This window comes from Trichomycterus rosablanca, chromosome 27 (genome assembly GCF_030014385.1).
Source record: "Trichomycterus rosablanca isolate fTriRos1 chromosome 27, fTriRos1.hap1, whole genome shotgun sequence".
NCBI lineage: Eukaryota > Metazoa > Chordata > Actinopteri > Siluriformes > Trichomycteridae > Trichomycterus > Trichomycterus rosablanca.
Window position 1 is genome coordinate 3,834,421 of NC_086014.1, and position 13,570 is coordinate 3,847,990.

A 13,570-nucleotide genomic window follows, 5' to 3' on the forward strand; every position below is an offset into this window, starting at 1 on the left:
AATGGTATGTATCTTTTCAGCACAAATTCTCACAGACATACCTCAAAGTCTTGTGAGAAGCCTTCTCAGAAAAGTGCCTGCTTCTCACAAGACTTTGAGGTATGTCTGTGGGAATTTGTGTCTATTCAGTCAAAATAGCATTTTTATGGCTATGGCCAAAATGGCCTTGGGAGATTTTGACTATGAAAGCAAAATCAGACCGACTTTAGTGTGAATGCAGGGCTGTTCTTCCACCCCAATAATATTTGCTCAGTAGGGGTCCTATGGGCTCCCCGTTTCACCGACGGTGGCAAAATATTCAGAGTAAATAGGCTAGTCAGTAACTGTATACACACAATGTGTGTCTGTGTGATGGTGTAGCTCATAAAATGTCCCATGAATGTTAAGTACCTAATAAAAAGGGTCGGTGTGTGTATATTTTCAGCCTTTAAATGGTGGTTTCATGCTGTTACGTATACATCGGGGTAGTAACAGGGTCTCTATAATGTAAAGAAATCATAGCATAGCACCTCTAGCTAATGGGTGGGTTTATTTTTTTATCTTTATTACCATACACGCCTTGTGCAAAGAACTATGGTGTAAAACGACAGTACAGTGGTACCTTGTAACTCAACGTCCCCTAAACTCAAAATTTTTAGAACGAGAAATTTGTATTCCTGAACTCAACGTGTCCATTTAAAAAAAATAGTTATGTATGTAATTTCAAATTAACAATGAACAGCTGCTTTGTTCAGCGTTCGGCTTGAGCGGTGCTGTAAAACGTCATCATCAAAGTGCGAACATGAGACGAATCTGCATTTGTGTGGAGCTCCACATGTATCTGTGTTTATCTGGATTTTCCTCACTGTTTCACTTTTAAACTTGTGTTACAGCTCGGGGCTCTGAGAAATTGTAAGAATCAGCTTTTTATTTCAGTGTTTTTGGATTATATTTGTGTTATTTTTAGAGTATAAATGTCAAAAACAATACCATTATTGTACAAGCCCTAAATATATACAGTTCCACGGGACCATGGAAGGCATTAACAGGTTTTCCATATATCCTTATGGGCAAAAATACCTTGAAACTCAGCGCCACTCCCAGAACCAATTGACGTTGAGTTTCAAGGTACCGCTGTGTAAGGGTCGATACGAAGAGCATGCAAACTGAATCAAAACATAAGGAAAAAAAATTCATCTTCAAAAAAAGGTGATTTTGATCAGTGTTTTGATCTGTGATGCTAAATTCCCCGTGTTGCACGCGAAAGATTATCAGTCTCAAATCCTTTTACATCTGATGAGTTAAATATCTGATGGATGTGTTAGCTGTGTGGGTAAGTGAGCTGCAGATGCTCAGACACGACATTAAGTTCATACAGCGCACACACACACACAAACGTCCCCCGGACCTCCTGTATAACACATCAGACATCGTTTAATAGCCGCTGTTGATGCCGTTAATAAAACTTACACCTTTCTTATGATCTCACAGCTCAGGTCAGGGGTCAGAGGCCACCTGCATACCCGACGAGGACCACACTATACAGGGCAGGGCGCAGGGCCAAAACCAACCAAGCCGTGCCAAATACTGCAAGCACTTAACAGAGCTGAGTCAGGGTTTGTGCATTTGCTGGCACATGAAGGTTTTGAGCTCAGGCATAAAGAATGTATTCAGAAGAAGGGAGTAAATATGAAACATCAGCTATAGGGGCAAACACGTCGTTTCTCTGTGCTGATTATACTGCATACAGAGAACTCTCACTAATGTACAGTGTAATAGAAGGTTCTGGACTTTTCAAATGCAAAAAAAAGGTTTAGCTGGAATAACCTGTAGCCAGTTGTAGCCTAGTGGTTAAAGTACTGGACTAGTAATCAAAAGGTTGCCATGTTGTCACTGTTGGGCCCTTGACCCTCAATCGCTTAGACAGTATACTGTCTGAAGTATACTATCCAAAGCAAGTTACAGTTATAACTGAAAACAATTTGAGCAATTGACAGTTAAGGGCCTCCCTAGGGGCCCAAAAGTCTATCAGTTCCATTTTACATTTCTGATTACATGGGTGAAGAAAAGCAGCAGTACTTTGTAAAGTAGAGACCCTATCTGGGTCTGTGTTTACATTATCTATACACCTATCAGCCATAACATTAAAACCACCTCAGCTCCACTTACCATATAGAAACACTTTGTAGTTCTACAATTACTGACTGTAGTCCATCTGTTTCTGCATGCTTTGTTAGCCCCCTTTCATGCTGTTCTTCAATGGTCAGGACCCCCACAGGACCACCACAGAGCAGCTATTATTTAGGTGGTGGATCATTCTCAGTACTGCAGTGACACTGACATGGTGGTGGTGTGTTAGTGTGTGTTGTGCTGGTATGAGTGGATCAGACACAGCAGCGCTGCTGGAGTTTTTAAACACCTCACTGTCACTGCTGGACTGAGAATAGTCTACCAACCAAAATATCCAGCCAACAGTGCCCGTGGGCAGCGTCCTGTGACCTCTGATGAAGGTCTAGAAGATGACCGACTCAAACAGCAGCAATACCTCTGTGGTGGTCCTGTGGTGGTCCTGACCATTGAAGAACAGGGTGAAAGCAGGTTAAAAAGGTATGTAGAGAAACAAATGGACTATAGTCAGTAATTGTAGAACTACAAAGTGCGTCTATATGGTAAGTGGAGCTGATAAAATGGACAGTGAGTGTAGAAACAAGGAGGCGGTTTTAATGTTATGGCTGATCGGTGTATGTAATGTGTATCCACTGTTAAGTGCTCAAGTCAGCACAGGCTCTGCTACTGGGTCCTACATGTCTCTATCCCACTGACCCCTAAAGACCATTAAAGATCATTTATATTACAGAACTTTTCAAAAATGCGATCGACTTGATCTGACGTGTTGAGTGTTGACCCATGTGTTTAGACAGAAAGGAAAGATGGGTAAGAATGGAGGGGTGGGGACTTCCTGTTTATGAATGGTATGCTGGGCTTGAGAAGCGGAAGGAGTAGCGTGGCAGGCATGAGCTCAGATCTCTGTTCAGACAAGATCTGGCTGTAATAGTGTCGGGGGCTAAACACGTACGTCATCGCCTGTGCACACAAAGCTATACATTCATGCTTTCAGTATATACACTCACTGTCCATTTGATCAGCTCCACTTACCATATAGAAGCACCTTGTAGTTCTACAATTACTGACTGTAGTCCATCTGTTTCTGCATGCTTTGTTAGCCCCCTTTCATGCTGTTCTTTAATGGTCAGGACCACCACAGAGCAGGTATCATTTAGGTGGTGGGTCATTCTCAGCACTGCAGTGACACTGACATGGTGGTGGTGTGTTAGTGTGTGTTGTGCTGGTATGAGTGGATAAACACAGCAGCGCTGCTGGAGTTTTTAAACACCTCACTGTCACTGCTGGACTGAGAATAGTCCACCAACCAAAAATATATCCATCCAACAGCGCCCCGTCGGCAGCGTCCTGTAACCACTGATGAAGGTCTAGAAGATGCCCAAATCAAACAGCAGCAATAGATGAGCGATCGTCTCTGACTTAACATCTACATGGTGAACTAACTAGGTAGGAGTGTCTAATAGAGTGGACAGTGAGTGGACACGGTATTTAAAATGTTATGGCTGATCAGTGCATATATATAATTATTGTGTTTATTTTTGACAGATTGATTGCAACATAATTTAAAGCTGATTGCAAAATTCTGATTGTGCAACCCCGTTACACACACACAACCCCACACAGGTTCACACACTTTGTGACTGATTAGTAAACCGTACAGTGTTAAACTCTCTCGACTTAAGCAAACACTAATGCAACTGCAGGTTCCTCACACATCCTTCTGTAGCACACTGCAGAGGTTAAACATTGCGTAATGGACAGACTAACAGCCTCTCCCACTCTACACTACCTCACTACTTTGGAAAAAGGGCTAAAAACAACACGCGCACAGAGGAAATATGCATGTGCAGGTGACTAGTGTGGGTGTTTGACAAATGTGTTTCTACAGTCCGGCTTTAAGATATTTATCTTACGTGATTGATCACCTTGGTGACACGTGAATTGGTCATGACCTGTGCTTCACTTGCTTTCTAAAGCCACACTTAAACACACTTCATTCTCTGTTCTAAAGGTATGCACACAGCTGGGGTCAAAAGTTTAAATACAGCTGTATGGAGCATGCATGTCATGGTAGTGTCCAGATCTCAGTGATTTCTGTAACTGAGGGTTAAGGGCCTTGCTCAGGCACCCAACAGTGACAACTTGGTGGGGTATGATTACTAGTCCTTAACCACCGAGCTACCCTAGATTCCCTAGATTCACATTTGTTGGTGTAGTGCTTTATAACGGTATTTAATTACATGGCAGGACCAACTATAAACATTACAAAGGTGAAGTCTAGCAAGCCCTGTAGAGATCGATCATAGGAACATGAGGAATATCACTTGGAGCCATTTCTTGGCAACTGTGGGCCACAAAATAATTTGTACAAACAGCTGTGTGTAAATACCAAGTACGTGGAACAGTGGTCACCCTATAATGAAAGGATATATACCTAAATGTAGGCTAAGCAATATGAGTTCAAGTGTTGATTTGGCCTCCAGATTTCTCTGATCTCAATCAAGTCGAGCATCTGCGGGATGTGCTACACAAACCATCCATGAAGACCCCACCTCACCCCAACTTACAGGACTTATTAAGCAGGGTTTCTCAAACTTATGGCACATCCAAATATTCTCCAGGCCACCCATGGAGGATGGAAAACCCTGTAGAGTCTGGTTCTAGTTAAGGGTTTTCCTTGCCACAGTCGCCACTGTAAAGCCCCCACAAGCGGGTGTTTGTGTACACGTTCATTTCATGTTTATGTGCTTGTTAAAATCCGTTCATTGAATTATTATTATTTTTCTCTGCGACCCATTTTTCATGACCCACCCAGGGGGCGCGACCCAGGTCATAAGGGACGGCTGCTAACGTCTTGGTGCCAGATACCACAGGACAACTTCAGATGTCTTGTAGAGTCGATGCCTTGACAGACGAGCAGGGCCGACATGATATTATGTGGTGGTTTTAATGTTATGGCTGATCAGTGTATGTATGTAATATACAGGTTATTGTTTGAGCACCCATGTGACAGTAACATAAAATAACAACAGGCACTTTCTGTTCCATCTGCACATACGCTTTACATTCTCATTCAGGACGTAACTTTTACACCTAACACCTTTATTACATTTCTTTATGAGCCACCAACAACAGAGGCGATTAACAGTAATGACACAGCACAACTGGTCTCTTAAGATTTTAAGGCTACAAATTGTTATTTCATGGTTTCGTGACACACAACGATTTCACACTACAGAGGGCTGGTTAATTAGGCCCGGGCTTTAACAGGGCTGTCATAGTCTGGAACGGCAGCCATCTTCAAACAGCCTGCAAATCGTTCCCCGCGGCCATGAGCAACCCCCCTCGGCCTGCTCGCGGTGGCCCGGGCGCGAGCTTTGAAGTGTGCTAGACTCTTGCGCGCTGATTCGAGCAGAAGAGATTGAATGAAAGAAGGACTGGCAGGAAGAGGTGAAGCGAGCTGGGGTTTCGGGGTGTGCTTCAATGCTGAGGGCCGCACCCCAGGCACTGTAATTAGGAAGCGGCCTGATTAGAGCAGCTAAACTGCAGGGCCAAAGGCATTCCTCACATTACCTCTCTCAATCTCTCGAATTCTACCTGCCTTTTAGAAGAAATCTGTCCGTCTATCAGTTTATTCATCGACCCGAGTAAAACACTGATTCATACATGCAGCTTCCTGTCTGTCTCTAAATCTTTTCTGTAGCACTTCGAAATATTCACAACCATACTTAGACTATAAGGCTAAAAAAATATGAACACCCCTACTAGTTATACTATAGGAAATGTACACCGATCAGGCATATCAGTTCCACTTACCATATGGAAGCACTTTGTAGTTCTACAATTACTGACTGTAGTCAATCTGTCATACTTTTTTAGCCTGCTTTCACCCTGTTCTTCAATGGTCAGGACCCCCCACAGAACCACCACAGAGCAGGTATTATTTACGTGGTGGATCATTCTCAGCACTGCAGTGACACTGACATGGTGGTGGTGTGTTAGTGTGTGTTGTGCTGGTATGAGTGGATCAGACACAGCAGCGCTGCTGGAGTTTCCACTCACTGTCCACTCTATTAGACACTCCTACCTAGTCGGTCCACCTTGTAGATGTAAAGTCAGAGACGATCGCCCATCTATTGCTGCTGTTTGAGTCGGTCATCTTTGAGACCTTCATCAGAGGTCACAGGACGCTGCCCACGGGGCGCTGTTGGCTGGATATTTTTGGTTGGTGGACTATTCTCAGTCCAGCAGTGACAGTGAGGTGTTTAAAAACTCCAGCAGCGCTGCTGTGTCTGATCCACTCATACCAGCACAACACACACTAACACACCACCACCATGTCAGTGTCACTGCAGTGCTGAGAATGATCCACCACCTAAATAATACCTGCTCTGTATGGGGTCCTGTGGGGGTCCTGACTATTGAAGAACAGGGTGAAAGCAGGCTAAAAAAGTATGTAAAGAAAGTGCTTCTATATGGTAAGTGGAGCTGATAAAATGGACAGTGAGTGTAGAAACAAGGAGGTGGTTTTAATGTTATGCCTGATCGGTGTATGTAGCATTTCTTAGAAATAAATCGGGACAGCGTGTACAATTATTGTGATATGTCTACATATCTGTCTGTCCGTCAAACTTTCTGTCTTCTGCCTGTCTTTCTTAGGGAGTGCTAGAGGGCAAAAGGTGTGTTGACGTAAAGCTTAGAAGAATCCTAAATGAAAAAAAACCAGACCGAGTGTTTGTGCCAGAACACATTACTTCAGGTCCTGAGCACGGTCCCCAGCCCTGCGGGGACACACAGCTGCCAAAAAAAAAACTAAAGGGGGGTGGGGATGGGATTTGGCAAAGTGATAACAACACTAAAATGTTTTTCTCCAAAATACACAGCTGGATCAGCTCTCACCGTCCCACACACAAACCCCCACCTGAATGACTTACCATGCTTACCTGCTGATAAAGAGATCTCGCATTCAAAAACACACAAATGTACTGATGAAAGCATGAGCACAGACACACACAGGTGTGTGTGTGTGTGTGTGTGTGTGTGTATACAAAGAGCATGTGTGCATTACATACAGAGACTGCAGAGCATGAAGGTTCTTCAGTGCAGCACTGGGAACAGTTTTCAGCTGGTTATTCTGTAGCATGCTAGAAAAAAGAACAACAAAAACAAACTTAGTCCAAAAAATGCCACTCGCTCAGCTCTGTTCTGTTAAAATATAGTAATGAGTGATAGAAGAACTTTGTAGTTCTACAATTACTGACTGTAGTCCGTCTGTTTATCTGCATGCTTTGTTAGCCCCCTTTCACCCTGTTCTTCAATGGTCAGGACCCCCACAGGACCCCCACAGAGCAGGTATTATTCAGGTGGTGGATCATTCTCAGTACTGCAGTGACACTGACATGGTGGTGGTGTGTTAGTGTGTGTTGTGCTGGTATGAGTGGATCAGACACAGCAGCGCTGAGCAGAGACAACTCCAGGAAATCGTTTAAAGTCTTTCAGTTAAGAGAGACTAATTAGTCAAAACCACTCTGTATTTAGAAGCCACAGTGGGACTCGTGTCGAGGTCACCTGACCCGAGTACATCTGAGGTGAGTACACAGATGTAAGCGAGAGCCGGGAGCATCGGCAGGTCAGCAGGTAAAGAGCAAGTGAGGAGAGGAAGGAGAAAAAGACAATTTTATGCAAAGCAGAGTCGGGGTGACGCAGAGCCACGATAAGCTCTAACCGAACTGGCTCACAGAACAGATGAAGGACAAATCGGTTACATCACTGCAGGCACATACCAGAGCAAAGAGCCGGGATAGGAAAGAAGAAGATAAAGATAGAAACAGATAGAGAGACGGAGCGTGTCCTGCAACCTAGCCTTAATCAGCACTTAGGCATGCTGGGAAACCCTTCATCATGGCAGTGACAGACCTGCAACCTGCAGATCTTATAGCTGTGAGATTCCTGTTAGTCACTCAGCCTTTACACAACTCTCCACTCTACCCACACCCTGTGATCGGCGTGTGATGATACAGAGCAGGGAAACACGGCTCAGACACTGTGGTTAGGTGTTCAGTCTCGTATAGTAATAGTACGTACCCAGTCCAGGCTCTGTGTGTGTGTGTGTGTGTGTGTGTGTGTGTGTGTGTGTGTGTGTGTTTAAAGAGTACTCACAGGACTTTGAGCTGGTGGAGGCCAGACAGAGCATCAGGGTGGATGAAAGTAAGGTCATTACCTGCCAATCGCCTAAAGAGAGAGATAAAGAAACAGACTATTACAATCTAACCTTAAATATATAATAATCGATAATTCTAAAAGCTTCATAATTGACTAATAAACCAATAATCGTTAATTTATTAACAGCTAACACTAGGTACAAGATATTTACAAGATATTCAATGATATTATAAACACACATCAAACAAACCAAAGCTAAACACTGTATCAAACGCCGGCCTGGCTACACACACCGAGTTAACCTGCAGTAACAATCTGTGCTGCGCCAAGCCCCCGTGGTGGTTATCAGTTCTCGACTGTCAGCGCCCGTGTGTGTGTGTGTGTGTGTGTCTGGAGCCCAGAATTGGACGCTAAGTTTTCACCCTCCTGCAGTCTGAATAACTCCTCTATTATCAGGCTGCGTCTGATTGGGCGATCACTTGGCGAGGTGGCAGAATGTTGCGGATCAGTTTAAGCAGACGAGTCTATGGCCAAAAAACTGCCAGCTAATCAAATCCTTCACACACACACACACACACACAGATACGTGTGCTCACATGCAGCCACCCTAACACCTGCTTTTCAAACACTAAGAGTGACAAGAGGAATTTGCTTGTCCATCACTACTTCTATACAAGCATTTTTAAATACACACCTGGTTCTATGATTTTATATAATTTATATTGATAAAATGTTGGTCAAATTTGCATCCATATTTTCAGTTATTTCAATTTATTACCAGACATTGTATGAAAATAAAACTTTAGTTTTTTATTTACTATTGGACATGATTTGCTCTTAATAGAACTAAGTTTTATTATAAAATTATTATTATTGTTACAGATTTTATAAAAAAAAAATACAAAATATATACATGGACACAGGTTATGTACACTTGGACCTGCTGCGACTGTTTAAACATTCCTTCTCTGCTTTATTAAACAGTTTCTGTAAAGACATTAAAGAAAAGTGTTGTAGTACTTTTAAATGGAGTAATGATGTTTTGCGAAGCTACATAATCTGACATTTATGTCGTATCATCATAAAGACTTTGGTTATAATATTTTGGCCACACTACACACCCTTAGTTTGTAACCCATACATGTTTGTGCTGTTACCAGGGTCAGGTAAATAATCCACACTCCAAAACCGACTGTTTATACACATAAATGTAGTTAATTGAGCAAAGTCCATATAAACACGTCCCTTTCACCCCCCTGCTCTACTCCCTCTCGTTCCCTTTCGTTCTGACTTGCTCTGTGTGATAGAAACAGGTCTTAGAGCTATAGACTGGAAGTCTCCATATTACAGCGACATGTTATGCTGTACATGCTTCCTGGCCTGAAGGTCTCAGAATACTTAGCAAGACAGTGGTAACAAACTGCTTCTGAATACTCACCGCTTTACAGTCCTAACGGCAGTGTAATAATCATGATTTGGTGTGTTAGTGTGTGTTGTGCTGGTATGAGCAGCGCTGCTGGAGTTTTTAAATACCGTGTCCACTCACCGTCCACTCTATTAGACACTCCTAACTAGTTGGTCCACCTTGTAGATGTAAAGTCAGAGACGATCGCTCATCTATTGCTGCTGTTTGAGTCGGTCATCTTCTAGACCTTCATCAGTGGTCACAAAACGCTGCCCACATAGCGCTGTTGGCTGGATATTTTTGGTTGGTGGACTATTCTCAGTCCAGCAGTGACAGTGAGGTGTTTAATATCCACCACCTAAATAATACCTGCTCTGTGGTGGTCCTGTGGGGGTCCTGACCATTGAAGAACAGCATGTAAGGGGGCTAACAAAGCATGCAGAGAAACAGATGGACTACAGTCAGTAATTGTAGAACTACAAAGTGCTTCTATATGGTAAGTGGAGCTGATAAAATGGACTGTGAGTAGAAACAAGTATTTCTCGTGCACTTAACAGACAGAACTGATGCAGATTCCCTTCTGGGCCTCATTTACAGCTAGAGAGACCGAGTATGAAGAGAAAAGGCTGAAATAAAAATATAACCACACCTCAGTCAAAGGGTGAAGAAATGACAGCAGCATCTCATCAGACCGGATGGATGAATGAAAATAGTTTCCTTGAGGGCATAATCCACAAAGCAAAACTACATTCAGTTTTCATAAGCAGCCCTGAAAGCATGAGCGCTTTTGTTTACGTGTGTGGGTGAGAATGTGAAGACAGCGCTAACACATCTGATCGTTCTGTATATCCTGTTCTAACACAGACTACACGACAGCTTATGGCTTTTCCCTCTTATTCTGGTTTGGCTGAGGCTCAAAGCCACCGCTATGTGTCGTGCAAACACACACACACACTCGCACACACGCCTCGGCGTACGGCGGTAAGACTCGCTGGGCTCTGGAGACGGCATCCCTGATCTTTATTTTCCCGGAGCAGAAGTAATCTGTGTTTTGTGGTTGCTGGGCTCAACCGGTGTGGGATTCTTCTAGAACAGCTGCACAGCAAGGGAGTGAGGAAACGGCCTGCTGTCCAGAAACTTCTGCACCGGATTACGAAGAGACAGATGTTCAAATACAGCAAGCTAGATTAACCAGTGCTTGTTTTCCACCTGTTGTACCCAATGAGTTAAATCTTATTCCTGAAGTTGCCAGCCAACTCCAAGCCTGCTGACTTATGCTACTTAGCCAACAGAACCTTGTCTTGTTATTCTACCATGTAGGCCTAATTTATGGGATACTGTACAGCTGGTTATACATCCAACCCGTGCTCTTGTCTCTGTACAAGACTTTTGTAGCCACTGGATTATTGGATTAACTCTCGTCCGGACGTCCAATTTGGCCAGAAAGAGTTCAAGGTTGTGCCAACATTCTTTCATTTTAAAATGATTGAACTGTGGTCCTGGGAACACGTAATTATTCTAAGTCTTAATTATTGTTTATTATCCAGGTCAGGTCTGAATACTTTGTAGTTCTACAATTACTGACTGTAGTCCATCTGTTTCTCTGCATGCTTGTTACCCGCCTTTCACGCTGTTCTTCAATGGTCAGGACTTTCCCAGGACCACCACAGAGCAGGTATTATTTAGGTGGTGGATGATTCTCAGCACTGCAGTGACACTGACATGGTGGTGGTGTGTTAGTGTGTGTTGTGCTGGTATGAGTGAATCAGACACAGCAGCGCTGCTGGAGTTTTTAAATACGGTGTCCACTCACTGTCCACTCTATTAGACACTCCTACCTAGTCGGTCCACCTTGTAGATGTAAAGTCGGAGACGATCGCTCATCTATTGCTGCTGTTTGAGTCGGTCATCTTCTAGACCTTCGTCAGTGGTCACAGGACGATGCCCACGGGGCGCTGTTGGCTGGATATTTTTGGTTGGTGGAATATTCTTAGTCCAGCAGTGACAGTGAGGTGTTTAAAAACTCCAGCAGCGCTGCTGTGTCTGATCCACTCATACCTGCACAACACACACTAACACACCACCACCATGTCAGTGTCAGTGCAGTACTGAGAATGATCCACCACCTAAATAATACCTGCTCTGTGGTGGTCCTGTGGGGGTCCTGACCATTGAAGAACAGCATGAAAGGGGGCTAACAAAGCATGCAGAGAAACAGACGGACTACAGTCAGTAATTGTAGAACTACAAAGTGCTTCTATATGGTAAGTGGAGCTGATAAAATGGACAGTGAGTGTAGAAACAGGGAGGTGGTTTTAATGTATGAAATTACATAACGGTATTGGGAAGAACTACAAGAATGTAAGTGTAGTGGAGTGGAGTATGCACGTGTGTGTGTGTGTGTGTGTTGCGTGACTGTACGTCTCTGTGCAGTGGGTTTTGTCCCTTGTACTTGCTAAGTCTATAACACACACTGCTGCCACACGCTGCCAATGACAAATAACTTGTTTCCTCTCTAAAAGCTCTTTTCTTTTTTTTAACACCGGATCAAAGGGCAGCATGTTAGAGTGGGTGCTGCATAACAACATGTTTTCAGGGACCTTGGTTTGATCCTAGCTTCTGCTCACTGTCTGCTGTAAATTTCCCTGAGATCATGGGGTGCCCTGTCCAGTATTGGTGCCCCATGTGTTCCTCTCCTGCGCCCCCTGTGATTCCTGGAGTCACCGGCTCAATGCGTCTGTAACTAAGAATAAATGCATAAAAGAATCCCTGATCACTGAGCCCTTAAAAACCAAGGACAAGCGAACACATACAGATAAGAATCACACGTGAAAATCAAATCAATGCAACCCATCCTCCTAACTCTCGTCGTCATGGGAACCATTGTTTTGCCCTCTTCCCTCCTGCCTCGCATTCCTAAGCACAAAGCGCTGAAAAGTAAATTGCCCTCTGACAAAGCCCTGCAAGGCCCCGTGTTTGGGAAAGAAGGCACGGAGATTGGGGCGGCTGAAAGACGTGAAGGGGGTAAGAAAACACGGCCTCGTCCTGAAAAGAAAGGGGAGGGAGGAGAATAATAGCGAGGGGCAACAATGGGCCGGCTTTAAGGAGCTGGTCATCAGAGCCGTCTGGAAAGTGGCGCTACCTGTTATCAGGTAGACAGATGCTATCTGCACTTCCCACATGGCCGGCGCAGACGGACAGACGCGGAGCGATTTAGAGAGTGAGGAAGAGCTGAAAGGTTACATCTCGCTCTGCACTGTGCACAGGATGTGATTGTAACAATAGTATTGCAGTCCTGCTGCACTTGTTCCTGTCACAAACCCGACTTTAGTATGCGCCACTCAGCAACCCGATATCACTAATTGCTGATTAATTATCGAGGTTCTGATGTTCAGCGATCAGTCATGTAGCATGTACAGCCCAGCATCTGGTTGTGAGATCATTTCAAATAGCTGATAAACACGGTTACTGGTTACGCAAGATTCAACAGTGACATCAACGCCCCCTCCGACACGTGTGCAGTACCGACTGCATCTTTTCACCTGCACGAGGCGAGTTCATCCGCAATCAATCAGCCAGCAGAGGTCGTAACTGCATCAGTTATTAGGAGCCGGGTCCGGCTCATCCCACACTGTGAACAACAGTTATCGCTGTCCAATACGATGTATTCAAAATCCCAGCTCTGGTGTGCTAGCGTGTTTTACTGCTGCGCCAATAGTGAGTGCCCACTATTACTAATTTTAATTGCTGAATGTGTATTTTTGTGCAAACAAATGAGTGCAGGACTTACAGTTCCTCCAGGTACGACAGGTTCTTGAATGCATTCGCAGGAAGCTCTGTGATGTTGTTCATGCTCAGGTCACTACAGAAAGAAAACAAAAACAAGGCGAGGAACGTTTA

At 44.0% G+C, this 13,570-nt stretch overlaps 1 protein-coding gene across 1 annotated transcript in view; it reads right to left on the bottom strand.

The window, feature by feature from the left end:
• lgr4 (leucine-rich repeat containing G protein-coupled receptor 4) overlaps window positions 1-13,570 on the bottom strand; it is a 59,464-nt gene that overhangs the window by 15,163 nt on the left and 30,731 nt on the right. Inside the window, exons 2-4 of the mRNA XM_062989953.1 lie at window positions 13,461-13,532; window positions 8,263-8,334; window positions 7,176-7,247 (exon numbers count right to left, since the gene is read on the bottom strand). Coding sequence (XP_062846023.1) covers window positions 7,176-7,247; window positions 8,263-8,334; window positions 13,461-13,532 — 216 coding nt within the window. The remainder of the gene's footprint in view (window positions 1-7,175; window positions 7,248-8,262; window positions 8,335-13,460; window positions 13,533-13,570) is intronic.